The sequence below is a fragment of the Bison bison genome, unplaced genomic scaffold, assembly GCF_000754665.1.
Source record: "Bison bison bison isolate TAMUID 2011002044 unplaced genomic scaffold, Bison_UMD1.0 scf7180017864324, whole genome shotgun sequence".
In the NCBI taxonomy this organism is placed as follows: Eukaryota; Metazoa; Chordata; class Mammalia; order Artiodactyla; family Bovidae; genus Bison; species Bison bison.
This window is the reverse complement of record NW_011494896.1, coordinates 3,049,783-3,068,865: the sequence shown is the minus strand read 5'-3', so window position 1 is coordinate 3,068,865 and position 19,083 is coordinate 3,049,783. Positions and strand designations below refer to the sequence as shown.

General features: G+C 38.1%; 1 protein-coding gene across 1 annotated transcript in view; it reads right to left on the bottom strand.

The window, feature by feature from the left end:
- DLG2 (discs, large homolog 2 (Drosophila)) overlaps positions 1-19,083 on the bottom strand; it is a 2,340,373-nt gene that overhangs the window by 1,991,063 nt on the left and 330,227 nt on the right. Inside the window, exon 4 of the mRNA XM_010853191.1 lies at positions 13,691-13,836. Coding sequence (XP_010851493.1) covers positions 13,691-13,836 — 146 coding nt within the window. The remainder of the gene's footprint in view (positions 1-13,690; positions 13,837-19,083) is intronic.

Below are 19,083 nucleotides of genomic sequence, written 5' to 3'. Positions count from 1 at the left end.
TGAGTCTGAGTGAACTCTGGGAGTTGGTGATGGACAAGGAGGCCTGGCGTGCTGCGATTCATGGGGTCGCAAAGAGTTGGACACGATTGAGCGACTGAACTGAACTGATGAAGTAAATGAGACTCAGAGATGTGAAAGGACTTTCCATAAGCTCATATCAAATAGCTACTATTTATGGAGTATTTCCTAGGTTCAGGAATTGTACTAAGTATTTTACATGCCTTATGTATTATTCATACTTCACAACAATCTTATGAGGTAAGCATTATTATTATTTTAACATTCTATAAAGGAATTGACGTACACAGAGGTTAAGTAATTTGGCCATGGCCACACAGTCAACAAACAGCAAAACCAAAATCTAAACACCGAGTTCTCAGATGGCTCGATTTTTCTGTTTTGCCAAGCTGCCTCCTTCCCAGCCCAAGGCTCTTACTGCAACATGGTTTAGTAATTGTTCAGTAATATAAAAATGCTTTCTTTCTATTATCAAGTTAGAACTGAAGGCTTCAGCTCAGTCACACAATCTCTGTTGAAAAAAATAGAGTGTATAAAAAATAATATATATAAACACTTAAAGCAGAAGTGGGGAGGATGTTATGTCCACTTCTTTCACAAAAGAATCAAAGATAGAAAACTCACCATACCTGGGAGCTAAAATCAGTGAAAACAGTGTTAGCAGGTAAGAGAGCAATACTGCCTCAGCATAAAACAAAATAGAAGAGAAAAAAATCACTTACGACTCAGGAAAAATCACCTAAGAAACAAACAAAATCTAACCACAAATTATATGCTTATTTTAAAATATTTAAAACAAGGAATGTCTTTGTTGTATTCCTAAAATAAAGGCTGAGTAAATAATTTTCATCTGGTTTCAAAATTTCAACAACTCAACACAGAACAGCTCTGCTACAACTTGGTTGCTGCTGCTTGTGATACCAACTACATGTGTGCCTAATAGCTCAGTCGTGTCTGACTCTTTGCAACCCAACGGACTGCAGCCCACCAGGCTCCTCTGCCCATGGATTCTCCAGGCAAGAATACTGGAGTGGTAGCCATTCCCTTCTCCAGGGGATCTTCCCAACCCAGGTACTGAACCCAGGTCTCCTGCATCACAGGCAGATTCTTCACTGTCTGAGCCACGGGAGAAGCCCCATCAACACACATTACAGGGTAAATATTTTAATGGGGGTGGCAGCAGCCAAAAAAGAAAAAAAAAGTCTACATTTCCAAAAACCTTCTATAAATCAGACTTTATGTTAAACAGGTAGAATTTTATCACATGCATGCTGAGGAAGTGAGAAGAGAGATCTCTCCCTTAGGCACCCAAGATGACATTTCAAGAACTAGCAGGTGAAGCTTGTGTTTAAAATGATCCAAGGCTGAACACAAACAGTAAATGTCATTTTATCTCAAGTCAAGAAAACTCTAAAACCTTGACCTCTAGGTCTTTTTAAAACTACATACTATTAAAATTATGTCAAAGCTTTTACTTTGGGGCTCATCTGATTTTGTTTCAAGGGAGAAATCAGTCATCGGGACATGACAGGGACTTTATAGGATCCAAAACAGTGACTCCATTGTCCTTGCTATCCACTCCTAGATACACTAAATACAGAGGTACAGGAAAGAAGCCTGTGGAAACTAAGCCAACCCAGGCCAAAATAAAATATATTTCTAATTTCTAAAAACATAAGATTCTGCACGGCTTTGGGGAAAGTCAAATTAAGTCTCCGATATGTTCAAAACCTTCTGATGGTTTCTCACTTCTCTCAGAGTAAAATGTTCCCAATAGCCTACAAGACTGTATACAATCTGGTCCCCTATTATCCCAGCACCCATTTTGCTGATTTCTACATACTCTATCCGTCCTTCAAGGCAGTAGTAATAGTAGATAAAAATCACTGAATTCCTACTGTGTATCAGACTCTCTGTAAACACATCACTTGGATAATTTAATGTAATAATTTCAAAGCTCTTAGGGAAGGTACAAATATTCTCCCTGCCTTATTAAGAACCTACAACTTAGAATGGTTGAATAACTTATTCAAGGTCATATAACTTGTGTCAGGAGTAAACTATAACAACCTGTTACCTAGTCCAAGCTCATTCTGCTCGCAGCACAGTAGGCCAATAAATCCAAGAGATGAGGTGTTGAGGCAAGGAATATGATTTCAGTTGGAAAACTGGCTGACCGAGAAGATGACGGACTAAAGTCTCAAAATAACTATCGTGTAGGGCCCTGGTTGGGCTTCCCTGGTGGCTCAGCTGGTAAAGAAATCGCCTGCAATGCAGAAGACTCCTGTTCAATTCCCAGGTTCGGAGGATCCCCTGGAGAAGGGACAGGCTACCCACTCCAGTATTCTTGGGCTTCCCTTGTGGCTTAGACGGTAAAGAATCTGCTTGCAATACAGGAGACCTGGGTTCGATCCCTGGGTTGGGAAGATCCCCTGGAGGAGGGCATGGCAACCCACTCCAGTATTCTTGCCTGGAGAATCCCCATGGACAGAGGAGCCTGGCGGGCTACAGTCCATGGGGTTACAAAGAGCTGGACACAACTGACCAACTAAGCACAGCACAGGGGCCTGGATGCCAGGTTCTTTTATGGGTCAGAGATGGGAAGAGGTGAGGAAAACAGAGTAAAAAGACCATTTAATTATGGCAAATATCTCCTAGAATGGCAAGCTTCAGGCAGGGGGATATATTTGTTTCATTTCCTTATAGCTATTTCACAGGTGGTGTGAAATGGAATATCTCCTGCCGTATCAATAAACAAGGTGGTCACAGCTATCCTTGATTCTGGCCCTCCCAATGTGAGTTTCTGAAGCAAGCTGACAAGGCACCACTCCCTATGCAAGGAACTTAAGGATGTCACAGTTCTTCACAAGTGGGCAGGGTCGGGTTATTTCCCTGTGAGCTAAACAAAAGCACTTTAGTTTAAGGGTCAGGCAGAGGGGGACAGGGTTCCCTGAGGCAGGCCATTGTGTATGCTTATTGTTGGGGGCCAGAGTGAGGTACTCCGCCCGTGACAAAGGTCATGAGGAAGGAGGCTCGACATACGCAAAGGCGGGATCGAGCCTTAGGAGTCCCCCTGGAACTCCTCAAGCATCTACCCCCATAACCAGAGCCTGCCTACTTTACTACTTTGTGCTCTCACCTACATCTCTGACTTTATGGGGGGCTGTCCCCCACCACCTCTTTCAGAGAAGGAGTTAACCTAGAGCTCCAGTTAATAATAATTCCTGGGCGTGATAAGAGTGTTTTAACCTACAAACTCCTCTGAAGGTTCTTTAGCCTGCCTGACAGCCTTGTCCGGCCACATGTGATTGCTCACAGCCTCCCAACCGTGAGAGGCACGAGATGCTTCAAACCTTCTAAAAACAGGTTCCTTAGAAAAGTTAGAAAACTATTAGTATAAGTATAATGGGCTGATTAGAAATTGTATTGGTGAAGGGTTTTTCATTTGTTGAGCCAATGTTTGTTGCTAAGTCTCCACATCCCCTGCCCTTACACACATTAATGAATATATAGAAGAAATAAGTATTAACCTTTGATATTAATCACGTTAGACCTTAGGCTAAGTAAATTCTTTCCTTAACTAAAACCCACTACACCGTCACCCTATAGGAATGTAACTTTATTTGGGTGGTGTCTGTTTTAAGAATAATCACCCCTGGAGAAATAAGTGTCCTGGTTGACTGACCGTTGTCACAAGGAGAGGGTCATAAATTGTCAGCAGGCCCCCTGGCCAGAAGATGATGTAACACCCCTAAGACCTCTGTATACATTTGTATGAAGCACCTGACTTTGATAAAAGTCAGGACTGCTGACCCTGCGTGACTTTTGCATAACATCTCAGTGTATAAAAGTAGACCATGGAAAATAAAGAATTGGGATCAGTTTCTCGAAATACTGGTCTCCCCATGTCGCTCTCTCTCTCACTCTGGCTGAGTCTCCATCTGGAGCGCGGAACCCGCCATGCTTACTAATTATGCCTGGGCTTCTAAGATCCGACCGGGGAGGCCTCAGTGTCTCCTCTCCTTTGGGAGAACGGAAGGACGCCTGCGGCCTACGTAAGTGGTGCAAACTTCTTGTCTTGAAGTTTTATTGGTCTCCCGCGTAAACCAAGCTACTCAGCCTCTTTTCTCCACTGAATTTTCCTACTGAGCTATCCTCATTCTATTACCCTTTATATCTTTGATGAATATTTAAATAGTCGCCTAAGCCGTCTCCCCTTCGAATACCCTGGATCAGCCGGGGCTGGACCCCGGCACTTATAATAACAAAAGCACCAAAACAAGGGTTAAAGCCAGAGAAACAGATTCAGCATGGAGTCAAAATTAACCCTTCTCAGTTACAAACCTAAATATGTTTGACTATAAAGTTAGTGCTTCAGTCGCCATCCCCATGGAATCATCCTTAAAAGCCCAGACATTCAACTGGGAAACAAGCCTCTTGAGGTTGGAGTCAACAGGAAAAAAAATCTATTTTTTAAATTTCAGAGTCTCCCAGTTAATGTATCTACCACAGAGTCTAACAAAAAACAGTAGCTTAGACAATAAATATTTAAATGAAAGAATTAATGGATGAGTGAGTCATTCTATCAACTGTCGCTTGCTCTATGCATTTGTTTTAAAAATACAGCTAGCTGTCATGGAAGATTCAAATGGTCCTGGCTAAAAAGGTGGAGCAAACTTTTAGAATATTTGTTCTTAGGAAAACTTGCTGTAAGCCAAAATCATAAAGCTAAACTTCTCAACAAGTAATTGATAAAATGAGAGAGATATTCTAGGTGCTAGAATAAAAGCAAGAAACCAAATAGACAAAAATCCTTGCCCTCGTGCAGCTAATATTTCATTGTGAGGGAAAACAAAAATTTAATTCTTATGACAACTGCATTTTAGAGGAAGAAGCTGAGATATAGTGGGATTAAGTAATTTCCTCAAAACACTCAGCCAGTAAGTGGTAGAACTTGGGTTCAAACTGAAATGGTCTCACAGTAGCTAGCTCTTAACAACAACAGAATGCCTCTCTGATGGATAATGAAAAGTGCTATGAATAAAAACAAAGCAAGGAATGATAACAGCGGTTCTGGGCATGTGAAAAGGATATTTTTAATAGAATGGAGTGGGAATCAAGGAGAAGGTGACATTAAAGATTTGAAAGAGACAACTCCCCTTTCCCATGCAGCTCTATGGAGAAATTTCATTTCAGCCTAAGGACAAAGCAAGTGGAAAAATTCAAAGCTCTAAGTGTCTGAGCAGCAGTGAAGAGGCTAGGGAGGAGGGACAGGAGTGAGTGAGGAGCAGGGTTTAGATCTGAGAGGTAACTGGGGTCACAACTCTTAAGGAATGTAACCTTTACTCTAGTGAGAAGATCCCGGGAGGTTTTGACAAAGGAGTTTGGCAGTCTGTCTTATGTTCCACCAGCAATACTAAAGCCCTCACCTCTGTGAAGGTTTCTAGATTTCTTGTACACTGTTTGAAAACAGAGCAGTAGAAAGTCAGTCACTTAAAATTATATTAAATATGACACAGTGTCACACCACATGCTACAAAATTCCAGCCTTATTTTTCCATCATTTATGACTTATTTTACAGCAAAAATTTTGAAGTAGAGAATAACACAGAGTCCAAAATATCAAAGAACTACTGAGTCAAATGGCAAGGCAAAATGTGCGGCATTTTTCACAATTATCTTTTAAAAACAAAGGTTTCACAAGGTACAAACTTCCAGTTAGAAGATAAATAAATACTGGGGATGTAACATACAACATGATGACTGTAAGAAAGACATGATCTCTTCTATCAAAGGAGAAGTTATAAGAAATAAAAGGTGATTCATTCTTGGATACAGTTGAACAGAATAGAAGATTCGACTCAACATTCTTAGAATAGTTGAACAGAAAGGTATATAGCTGGCTTATAAGTAAGATTCCAAAAATGGCAGCTGGTTGCCAATCCTTTGTTCTTTTCACTTCCTGATTCTCCTTCCTCACAAGACTGTTTTGGCGGTCTAATTTAGCAGGCTTTGTCCCGGCAGGTGAATCTTGTGGGCTTTATCTTGGACATGCACAAAGAACTAAAAGGATGGGAAAATAGTTAATATAAATCACCCAATCAAAAATTTAGGTGACATCCGGGAAGACTATGTCTGTGACTCCCAGCCTAAGAGGAGCCGGAGGAGGAAACCTGCATCTCAGGAACAACAACAGAGGGGACTTCCGCTCTGCATGCTTACTCCCAGACCTTTGACTGCCGGGCACCCTTCTGCAGAAGTAAAGACTGCCTTGCCAAGCCATCTTTTATTGTCTCTCTTATTCCCAAGACACCTTTTGAGAGCATTTCCAACGTGACTACAATTTAATGCTGCTATATGGTACATCTGAAAGTTGTTAAGGGAATATATTCTAAGAGTTCTAATCACAAGAACTGCTTTTTTCTTTTTTGGGGGGGAGGGTAGTTATATAAAGTAATGGATGTTGACTAAATTTATTGAGGTAATCATTTCACAATATAGGTAAGTGAAGTCATGCTGTACACATTAAACTTAGTCTGTATGCCAATTATATTCCAATAAAACAAGGGGGGGGCAAAACTGTTGTTGAGACTTTTAGGCTTCGTTTTATTTTTTTCCTATTTTTCAGAACCTGATTAAGAAATTTCTATCTACTGTCCTTTTTTCTTGATAGCAAGTTTTCCTGCAGCAAGTCAGGCATTAAGATTCAAGTTTTAGGATATGCGCTACAACCAATGAAGAAAATCTTTGCTGAAAGATTTTGCATCTGTTGCAGAAGCATAGAATGACATTAATAATGGGTATTCCTCACCAATTCTTTTTACCCTAACCATTCCCACATTTGAGTTGTTGTATTAGAGGTCTCCAGAACTTCTGGGGGTATAAGAACAGAAAGCACAGACACTGTATTTTTGTTTTTAAATTCAAAGCCATAGTCCAGGCAGAAGACTGGATTTGTAAGAATATGCAGTCAAATGGAATCTGTTTCTTCCCAATTACATATACATACTCCACCTCTCTCTGACCAAAAATATTCACGTGAAAGAGTGAGAGAAGAAGAGAAAAAGAAAACTTTTATTAGAATCACTTCAACTTGCATCCTTCTCCCAACTCTAAGCCTGTAAAGAAGTTGCCTGGCACCAAAAGGGCACAGGAGAATAAAGCAGAAACAACAGTAGAGGAAAATCCAGAGAGTAAATCCTGAGCAGCTTCACAAGATCCCACTGTGCCCCCAAAGAACAAGAAACAGCCAAATGTTCATTTTGCTGGTTTTCACCCATGTAGCTATGAGATGTACTGGTGGTGATTTTCTTTTTAAGTGAAGACTCTTTGTGGTTGGAATGAAGAGGAAGAACAGATGGTAAAGTGAACCTTAAAGCTGGAGACCAGGTGGAAATATGCATCTCAGCTACAAATGCCAACTTAAAGGAGTGATGGCTACCAAAGATTAGGAAGGAAAAGCCCCAGTGGGAATTATCTCATAACAGACGCTGACTGATGACCATGATGCCTCTGAAGTCAAATTTGGCTCTGTACCCTGTTGCTGCTGCTGCTAAGTCGCTTCAGTCGTGTCCGACTCTGTGCAACCCCAGAGATGGCAGCCCAAGAGGCTCCCCTGTCCCTGGGATTCTCCAGGCAAGAACACTGGAGTGGGTTGCCATTTCCTTCTCCAATGCATGAAAGTGAAAAGTGAAAGGGAAGTCGCTCAGTCATGTCTGACTCTTCGCGACCCCATGGACTGCAGCCTACCAGGCTGCTCCATCCATGGGATTTTCCAGGCAAGAGTACTGGAGTGGGGTGCCATCGCCTTCTCCGCTGTACCCTGACACCAAATTAAATCTCACACACAGAGTTTTGGGTGAAGTAGAGAAGAATAGCTTTATTGCTTCACCAGGCAAAGGGGGCCACAGCAGGCTAGCGCCCTCAAGACTGTGTGTCTCAACCTAGAGCAGGTACCAATGAGAAGTTTTAAAGAAATGGATCAAAGAGGGAGTGATCAGCTCATGGACATTATTCTGATTGGTTGGTAATGAGGTAAGTGGAAGTCAGCAACATCAACCTTCTGGTTCCCATTGGTCTAGGGCTTACTTGCTTGTGGATGGCAGACCATTGTTAACTTTAACTTCTCCCACCCTGTGGGGATTTCAGCAACTACAAAACAGCTCAAAGATATTGTATCCCTTGATGGAGAAGCAAGGTCTTGCCCCAAGGCTGCACTATTGCTTCTCTTGACTGCTCCATGCCTGTCTTACATTTCCTCCCTTCCCTAATTAACAACTGTTTGAACCTGCCTCTTAGAACTCACAGAATGCCATGGAGGCTGAATTAAGCCTATTTCCTATAATTGAAAAATGAAGGACACAGGTAGAGTTCTGTGCCCGGGAGCCTCCACAGGGTCCTGCTTAGTATCACTTCCTTGCATGTCTCTTTCATCAACATTATTCAGTCCATCAATAGTCACTGAGGCACTCTCAACACACTGAGGTACAATATTACACAATCTCTCTGCTCTCACTGAGATGCAGTGGCGGACTATGTGCCCCCAGGGAATTGTTCCCTCTGAGAAAAAAACAGACTGTACAGGAAAAGTGGGGGAATGATTAAGTATAAAGTGGGAAGCCTTTGAGAAAACCTAGAATTGACTAAGATTATATTTTCTGCCTCTTGGCAGATTTAAGGCTTCATACCAAGATCATGTTGATCTACAGAAAAATAGTGAACATTTCCACGCCCTATCATATTTCTTTAATATTCACCTGCACCAGGCACTGTGCTAGACAGCCTACAGTGGTGTCCGTCCTTGAGGAGCCTTCTACTGGGATGGCAACACTTACTGGCAATAAAGTAACACTGACATATTGTAGTCAGATGTCTTTAAAATATCCAATCCAATGGTCATTTGCTCTGAAATATTCATTCTCATGCTACCAGATTTTGTCTTTACATTGTCAAAATACTTCAAGAGATTGATTTGACTCCACTAAAACAACAACAACAAAAAAATTAGTTAAATACTGAATCCATAAAAAATAATTATTTCAACCACTATTCTTGACTTTTGCCTCAGACTGATAGACCGCAGTGGTGAGAAGATAGCTCCTTTTGCACTTTCTTCCATTGTCAAAGATTTTGAAAGGCTATGGATGTCTAAATAAAATCTTTTGAAAATACGTGTACTAGTACATATATGTGTATGTGTGCTCAGTTGTGTCCAACTCTTTGTGACCATATGGACTGTAGCCTGTCAGGCTCTTCTGTCCATGGAATTTTTTCAGGCAAGATTACCTGAATGGGTTGCCACATCCTTCTCCAGGGGACCTTCCCAATCCAGGGATCAAACCTGAGTCTCCTGTGTCTCTTGCATTACAGGCAGATTATTTACCACTTGAGTCATTGGAGAAACTCCTAATCAGGATATTACAGAAAGCAATATCCTAGTGGTAAGACCTTTGACTTTTGAAATTTCTGTTTCTAGAGCCAATGTACCAGTAATATAGGTATCATTCTTGTTGATTCAGAAGGTACTATCCATGACTTCCTTTGTCAGCTCTGATCAACTAAGGTACACCAATTTATTCTCCACTGTAGTCTACATCATGGGGAGACTCAACTAAGAGAACGGAAAAGGAGAAGCATGATGGGATACACAAGGCGTCTCACGACCAGACTGAAACTAGGAACCAGAGGATGCATAGAGGGACTTTCTCCTGGTTTAAAATATACTTCTTGAGCCTATTATGTGACAAACATTCTTGTGGGTGCCCAGGAATCAGAGAAAATGGAGATTTATGATTGCTGTCCTTACAGAGCTTATCTCTTTCCCAGCTGCTTTAAATAAACTCAGTTTGTTCACAGGAGGGAATACAGAGTGAGAATTAAAAAGTATGACAAGTATTTGCACTCCATCCTCAGCATCTACTTAATGTTAGTCTAAGCTGTTCTGGTTATGAACTCCATTTTCCCTTCCATTTCTCAATTGCTATTCTTCACTTAGACTATTTTAGCATCAATTTAATTTGGACTCACTTTCTAAACCTAGCTTTTGGAAAGCTGACCGCCACAGGGCAAGATCCTTAGTTATCCTGGCCCAGGTGACAGAAATCCCAAATAAAGATACTTTACCCCTCTTCCCACTTCCATCTACAGTAAGACCTGTCATTTTGCCTCACATACCCCATTAAGGAAGAGCAATCAATCAGACTCACCTAAGAAGCATACTGCCTGGAGTTAATGTGTGTTCATGTTCATATATTTTGGATATAACTGGCCAATATCCAAATCACTATAGACTGAGAACTTTCCAACAGGGGATTACAAGATATGCTGAATTGCATTAAAAGAAATGCTAAAATTGAATGTGGAAAAACCTGTATTATATTAAATATATTTTGCCTATCTTAATTTTGATGTTGAAAATGACTAAGTCTAATTCCCAAGTGAATTTTTTCTCATTATTCTTCCTTATATTGCTGGCGTCTGTTCACAAACCAATTATAAGTCCTGATTTATATCAACTCAATCAAATAATCTTATAGATAACTGCTGAATAAACAGCCTAAAGGTTTTATTTTAATAAGTTTTCTAGCTGATGTATTTGTTGAAAGGATACTAATCATAAAACAAAGACATTACATGTATGTATCAATTCGTGGAAAATGTTTATCCCTAAGAAAATCTATATACGGCAATATTGTCTAAATTGAATAATTTGAATATACAAAAATCCCACACAAATAAACAGAGATAAACAATAGAATAATGAGAAAAAGAATATGAATAAATTCATAGAATAGCAGACTAAAATACCCAACAAACATATGAAACAATGCTCAAATTCACCAGTAGTCTGAAAACTGGAAATTATGTTAAAAATGAACTATTACTAAGCTTATTAAACTGGCAAAAATTAAGAAGAGCAGTAACACCTTCTGCTGTGAAGGATGTGAGGTTAAATTGTACCAACATGCAGTGTCAGCAGAAATGTGAAAGGTGAAATCAGTCCAGCAACATTATTTAAATGAAAAATACACATAACATGAAGCCAATAATACCATCCCTGAGAATCTATCCTATAGATACAAAAGCATCAGTAAGTTTGACTGTACATGCAATCATCAGATTGCAGTACTATTTATAGTGGCGGAAAACCGGAAACAGTAAATTACCATTAAGGGGAATGACTGAAGACATATTCACACTACGAAATTATGCATCCATGAGAAGAATGAATGAAAGCTATGCCAGGCAAGTTGAAGAAGCAGTCAAATAATATGAAAGTTTTTTGAGAAACCATTATTGTGCAAAATTCTATGTGTATATATGTGTGCATGTTTCAATACAGATATATATACACACATATATAATTTATATATGAATATATATAATTTTTATGTTTATATATGAATACACATTACATGACTGAAGAAGGATTAAACACACTAAGTTATTAAGATGGGTTACCTTGTATGTGGGGAGGGTAGAGCTAATGCAACATAGGAAGGAAGCAGGTAAAAGAGGAGACATGCAAAAACAAGAAAGTTCTTTTTAAAAAAGGAACTTAAGCATATCTTTGATATTTTATACAAAACTAGGTATATGTCCTGGACTAGGGATCTAGAGATTTATTAAAAATAATTTTTAAAAATTCAAAAGAACAAATATCAAAGCAATAACAGACTACAAAAAAATAGAATAGTTAACTAATCCTGGAATGGAGAAGCAAAAGCAAAGAAAGAAGAATAAAAACAAAAAATGTGCTCAATTTTATCAAATAAAAATTTTAAATAGTTTGAATGCCAAAAAGCATATAAGTAAAATTATCAGTAATCAACAAACTAGAAATACTGCAAGATGACATAGTTCATAAATAAAATGCTCTTATAAAACTATAAGAATTCTAGCACCACTCAGGAAAATGGACAAAGAGCTTGAATAAATCACAAAACAAATACAAGCCAATAACCATAAGAAAACACAGGTCAGTCTCAATAATAAATAATTGCAATGTAAATCATTATGTACCAAATTTTATCTTTTATTTTGACAAATATTTTAAATAACTAATGCTACTAAGAATATAGGTAAATTTGTCTTTTCTAACATTGCTGATAGCGCTTCTGCAGAGCACTTTGACATTGACAATTTGTAACAAGAGCCTTAAAAACGTCAATATCCTTGGCCTCAGTAGTTTCATTTACAAAAATCAACCCTAATGAAATAACTGGAAAAAACACAAGGGTTTACATACACAGATAGCCATTACACATTACTCATGGCACAAAACTGGAGATAGCCTCAATTTTTAATGGAGAACTGCTTAAGTTCCAAATGGTAGAATATTGTATAGTCATTAAAATATTTTCAAGAATATTTATTGATGTTATATGGATAAATACTATTAGTACAGCATTCAATTTAAAAGTCATCAACACACCCTACAAGCTGTTGTCCTAGTTTTCTGTACATATATTTGTACAGAAAAAAAGATTAAGAAGTCAAGTTACTTCTAGGTATTGAAATTAAGATGTTTTAATGCTTTTAAGTACTTAAGAAACCTCACATAGTAGGTATCTATGCATTGACACATTACTGTCACTGTTAACTTATACTTCAAGGAATCAAGGTGATCATTAGCTTCAGTCTTATCCAGTTTCCAAATAAGTTCTGAGGAGGCTGGAAAGTGTATCACAGGTCTCAAACTTAACAATTCAAAGACTCAGCAATCAAAGCGCCATTGATTCGCACTAGGATTCAATCAGTTTCCAAATCGGCTCCACAACCCCAATTTTGACAGATTGTGTGTGTGCATGTGTGTGCAACACACACACTACCTGCCTTCAAAGTACCAACTGCCACTTAAAAACATCATTAATCAGTTCCTGCCACCATATTGACCCTAGCCTATGAAAACGAGACATACCTCAACTTGCCTTGCTCTTTGGTAACTGCTAAACCCAACAGTAGTCTTCAAACTTTTGATTTCATAATCCCATCCACAAAAAACCATTTGAGCATATACAATTCTAATCAGATCAGATCAGATCAATCGCTCAGTCATGTCCTAATAGCTTTATATTTATTCTTAAATGTAGATGTATGACTGTTAATGTTATAAATTATCTAAACATAAAAGATTGTAAAGAACGTAATAAAAAGCAATATAAATGAGAGTTCTATTATTTTGTTCCTATATCCCAATAAATCATTTTATTTGCCCCAGGATACCTGACTCTACTACAGAGATCATAGTCTCAGACCATACTCTCCAACCTCGCTGTCCGTCTCCTTCCCGCATTGCATCAACACATGTTCTGAAATTCCAGAATGCCTGATACTTGAGTCAGCTCAAACAATGACAATATTTGTGACAGAACTCATTTATATAACATGAAGAATCATGTTCTTCCTATACCTGGTTTTATCTTTTGGCAAAATCTGAATTTTCATATGCAAATATTATATACAGTATGGTATGTAATGTTGGTATGTAATACTGGCACTATAGTATGTAACTAAGTTTCTATTATTATTGTTTGATAACGTTTGTTAATAATCATTACTACTACTAAAACTACCACTACTAATAACTACTACTTCTTTATTGGTATAAATAATTTTGGTATTTACTGGTATAAATAAATATTTAGTACTTTCAAAACTTTCAATAATGTACCTCTGCAGACTTTTGAAGGTTGTCATGGCATGAAGCAAGAAAGGATGTCTTCTCCCACTTCTGTGCAACTTGATTGGCTTCTTCTATCTTCTGCTCACAACTTTTTTGAGAATTTAGCAATGTTACCTCATAAAATTCTTGAATATCTGTAAAGAAAATGCAAGAGAAAAGTCAACATGTCATGGATGACCTCACAGATAGCTTCTTCATGCACAAGTATATGGAAGATTTTACTAATTAAAAAGAAACCACTGCAACCATTTGCTGCAACTAGAAAAAGCCTGTGCACAGCAATGAAGATACAGTGCAGCCAAAAATAAACACATTAATTAATAAAAAAGAACTACATAAATATGTATGCAAAGAGAAACAACAAAAATAGAAGAAATCCTAAAAGTTGCATTTTTATCTGTATGAGAATTCTTATAGCAACTTTATTTAGAATTGCAAAAATTAGAAGTAATCAAGATGTCCTTCAATTAGTGAATGGATAAACAAACTGCAATACATAGAATACTATTTAACAATAAGAAGAAATGAGTTATCAAACTATGTAAAAACATGGATGAGTCTTAAATGTATATTGCTAAGTTTAAAAAAGCCAGGCATGTAGCCTCTGCTGCTGCTGCTGCTAAGTTGCTTCAGTCATGTCCGACTCTATGCGACCCCATAGACGGCAGCCCACCAGGCTCCTCTGTCCATGGGATTTTCCAGGCAAGAGTACTGGAGTGGGGTGCCATTGCCTTCTCCAAGGCATGTAGCTAGCCTCCATATTAGAGGATTCCATTTATATAATTTTTGGAAAAAAAAAAAACAAACAACTAAAGAGACAATAAAACTATCAGTGACTTCCAGAAGTTCTAGGAGAATAGGAGGAGGGTTGAATAGGTAAAGCACAGAGTGAGGAAAATATTCTGTAATGATACTATATTGGTTGGCACCTAACAGGAAGCATCTGTCAAAATCCAAAGAATTTTACAGCACAAAGAATAAACCATAACGTATGCAAATTTTAAAAATCATTTAGGAGCCCAGGGAATCCCAAAATGAAAAGTAGACTGTGACAAAAGAATCTAACTATATCACAGATGAATGAAATAATGTCACTGAAGGTGGTAGGAGAAAAAGATGATGACCTGAATATCAGTAGAGACTGTAAAACCAAAGACAAAGAAACTTATACAAAAGCATCCTAGTCTACACTCTAGTTGGTAAATTTGTTTCTCGTGGAGTACAAGTCAACAATTTTGAAGTCACTGTATGTATATAATCAGAATTGAACAATTAAGTAAATGGATGGTAGATGGTAGGAACCAGGTTTCTCACTGGTGGAGTAGGAAGTTACAAACAAAAAAGTGGGTGGGTAGGGCATTGTACAACGAGTCATATGATTTTGGATTAAAGACATCATTACAAACTCCTTTTTAGCTTAATAGAAATAGGAATGAATACATATAGAAATACTTATACGTATGCATATATACAGGTTAGTATTTGTTATTGTTCAGTCACTCAGTCATGTCCAACTATAAAAACACATATTCCCTCACCCTGTCTGATGAAAGGACCTACAATAATGACTTTAGCATTATTGTATATAGCATTCTCCAACAAATGGCAGAGGGTAAGAATAAGTACAGTGGTATTAAGTTAGAATTGGGAGTATCTTATGAATTCAGAAGTTTGGAAGGAAAGACGGGAAGGACAAAGAGAAGGATAGAAATAAAGAAAATATGAATAGAAATAGAAATCAAACATGTGTATTAATATTTCCTAGCTGCCATATTTTTCTAGATTGAGAGGGCCTAGCAGCAAGAACACTCCAACAGCAACTGGCACACATAGGAACCAGATCTTGGTTTCAATAAAGGAAACCAGAGCTTTGGGGGGAAATAGTTGATCCTAGTACTGGGGCAGAAAATATGACAAGATGAGCCTGGAGTATCTTGAGAATAAACTCCTCAACCCAAATTTTAAAAATTTTGCTGCAATGGGGCATGTCAAAACAACACAAAAATTATGAGAAAGAGCAGCCAAACATGGCCAAAATTGGAGCAATTTGAGTAAATATATATGTAACATAGGATTGGATTATATCCAAAGTATAAAATAAATGTCCAAGAATCTATATTGGTATGAATGAAAGAAAATATGTCATTATTTTAAAAATACTCAATGGATGGGTTAAACAGCAGACTAAACAAAGCAGAACTGGAAAATATACCCAAAGAAGTTACCCAGAATGCAACAAAGGAGAAAACAGAATGGAAAATGTGAGAGAAATATTAGAATATACAGAGGATAGATAAGAAGGTCCATTACTTTTCTAGTAGATGTCTTCAGGGGAAAAATAAAATAAATAACAAATGACATTTAAAGGGCTATGGATATCAAATTTTTAGAATTTATAAAAATATGAATTCTCAGGTCCTGAAAGTAACAGTTCATTTCAAAAAAAGAGAATAAATAAAAGCTACTCTGGCAACCTGATGCAAAGGGCCAACTCATTAGAAAAGACCCTGATACTGGGAAAGATGGAAAGCTAAAGGAGAAGGGGACAAGAAAGAACAAGATGGTTGGATGGCATAACTGACTCAACACACATGAGTTTGAGCAAGCTCCAGGAGATGGTGAAGAACAGGGAAGCCTGGTGTGCTGCAGTCGATGGGGTCACAAAGAGTCGGACACAACTGAGCAGCTGACAACAACAATGCCTAGGCCTAGACATAGCACAATAAGCAGAACACCAAGGACAAAGCAGACATCTTAAAAGCAGTCACACAGAAAAGACTAATCTCAGTAGCAATAATGGAGGCTGGATGACAGAAGAACAACTTAAAAATCTTGAAAGAAAACTACTAAGGGGGGACTGCATTCCTTTGCAAATCACATATATATATATATATATTTTTTTTAGGTTTGCATCTAGAATCCATAAAGAACTCTCAAAACAAAAAGAAGCCAAAGAATCCAATTGAAAAATGGGTAAAAGATTTGACCAGGCACTTCACCAAGAAAGTAAGAGGTAACAGATAAGCACATGAAAAGATATTCAACATCATTAATCATTCAGTCAGTTCAGGTCAGTCGCTCAGTCGTGTCCAACTCTTTGCGACCCCATGAATTGCAGCACGCCAGGCCTCCCTGTCCATCACCAACTCCCAGAGTTCACTCAGACTCACGTCCATCGAGACAGTGATGCCATCCAGCCAGTGATGCCATCCTGCCATCTCATCCTCTGTCGTCCCCTTCTCCTCCTGCCCCCAATCCCTCCCAGCATCAGAGTCTTTTCCAATGAGTCAACTCTTCGCATGAGGTGGCCAAAGTACTGGAGTTTCAGCTTTAGCATCATTCCTTCCAAAGAAAGCCCAGGGCTGATCTCCTTCAGAATGGACTGGTTGGATCTCCTTGCAGTCCAAGGGACTCTCAAGAGTCTTCTCCAACACCACACTTCAAAAGCATCAATTCTTCGGCGCTCAGCCTTCTTCACAGTCCAATTCTCACATCCATACATGACCACAGGAAAAACCATAGCCTTGACTAGACGGACCTTTGTTGGCAAAGTAATGTCTCTGCTTTTCAATATGCTATCTAGGTTGGTCATAACTTTCCTTCCAAGGAGTAAGCATCTTTTAATTTCATGGCTACACATTAATCATTAGAGAAAGAAAAATGTTAAACCACAATGAGATACTACTACATTTTTCACTACATATTTATTAAACTGGTTACAATTTTTAAAACTGATCAGCCCAAGAACTGACAGTGATGCTAAAAAACTAGAACTCTCAATTGCTGATGGTGAGTATGGAAAACAGTACAACCAGTTTGAAAAAGTTCGGTAATTTCTTAAAAAGTTAAACATATAGCTACTATATAATCCAGCCATCACTGTTCTAGATACTTACCTAAGGAGAAGGAAATATACATTCATGTAAAAAGTCATATTTGAAAGCAATCCAAATGTCCATCAGTAGATCAATAGAGTATACCCATACAATGGAAGACTACTCATCAATAAAAAAACAAAAGCAAACTGATACACACAACATGGATGAATTTCAAAATAATGCCAAGTAAAAGAAGTCAGAGAAAAATAAACATATCTTTTATAATACCAGTTATATAAAATTCTAGAAAATGCAAACTAATCTATATTGACAAAACAATTCTGTAGTTGCCTGGGAATAGGACTGTGAGGTTAGGCAGGAAAGGGTGAGTGGGAGAGTTTATAAAGGAGTGTGTGCATATATCAAAACATTAAATCATTGCTTCACATATGTGCAGTTTATTATATATCAATTACACCTCAATAAAGAAAGTGAAAAAGACAAGATGAAATTAAGAGAAGTTATCTTCATATCAGACAGGCAAAGGGACAGTATCTGGGTGTGTAAAAACCAAAAAGGAAGAGACATACAAACCAAAAGAAAAAAAACTGGGTAGGAAAATATAAACAGGATATTTCACAGCAAACATGTATCACTCATAAATCTGATAAGGGAAAAGATTCTCAATCTCATTTGTGATCATAAATGCACAGCAAGATCATAACCAAACACCACCTACACCAATAATATTGGCTAAAATATTACTGTAGTTTAGTATATCTTGAAGTCAGGGAGAATAATTCCTCCAGCTCTATTATTGTTTATGATTATTTTGGCTATAATGTATTTTGTGTGTGTTTCCATACAAATTTTAAAATTATTTCTTCAAGTTCTGTGAAAAATGTCATTGGAATTTTGATAGGGATTGCATTGCATCTGTACGTTGTCTTGGATAGGATGGCCATTTTAACAAGGTTAATTAATAACCTTGGTTAATTCTTCCAATCCAAGAACACAGTGTGTCCTTTCATCTGTATGTGTTGCCTCTGATTTCTTTCAACAGTATCCTATAGTTTTCCAACTACAGATGTTTCACCTCCTTAGGTAAGTTTATTCACTCTCAGATATAGAGAACAAACTAGTGGAGAATGGGAAGAGGAGAGGGGCAATATACTAGTAGGGGATTAAGCTACAAGGATACATTGTACACCACTTGTAATATAGACAATATTTGATAATTATAAATGAGTATAATCTTTAAAAAGTATGAATCACTACACTGTATACCTGTAACATATAATATTACATGTCAACTGTGGGCTTCCCAGGTGGCACTAGGGGTAAAGAACCTGCCTGCCAGTGCAGGAGACATAAGAGATGCAGGTTTGATCCCTGGATCTGGAAGATCCCCTGGAGGAGAGCACGGCAACCCACTCCAGTATTCTTGACTCGAGACTCCCATGGACAGAGGAGACTGGTGGGATACAGTTCACAGGGTTGCAAAGAGTTGGACATGACTGAAGTGACTTAGCACAGTACATGTCAACTATATATTTCAATTAA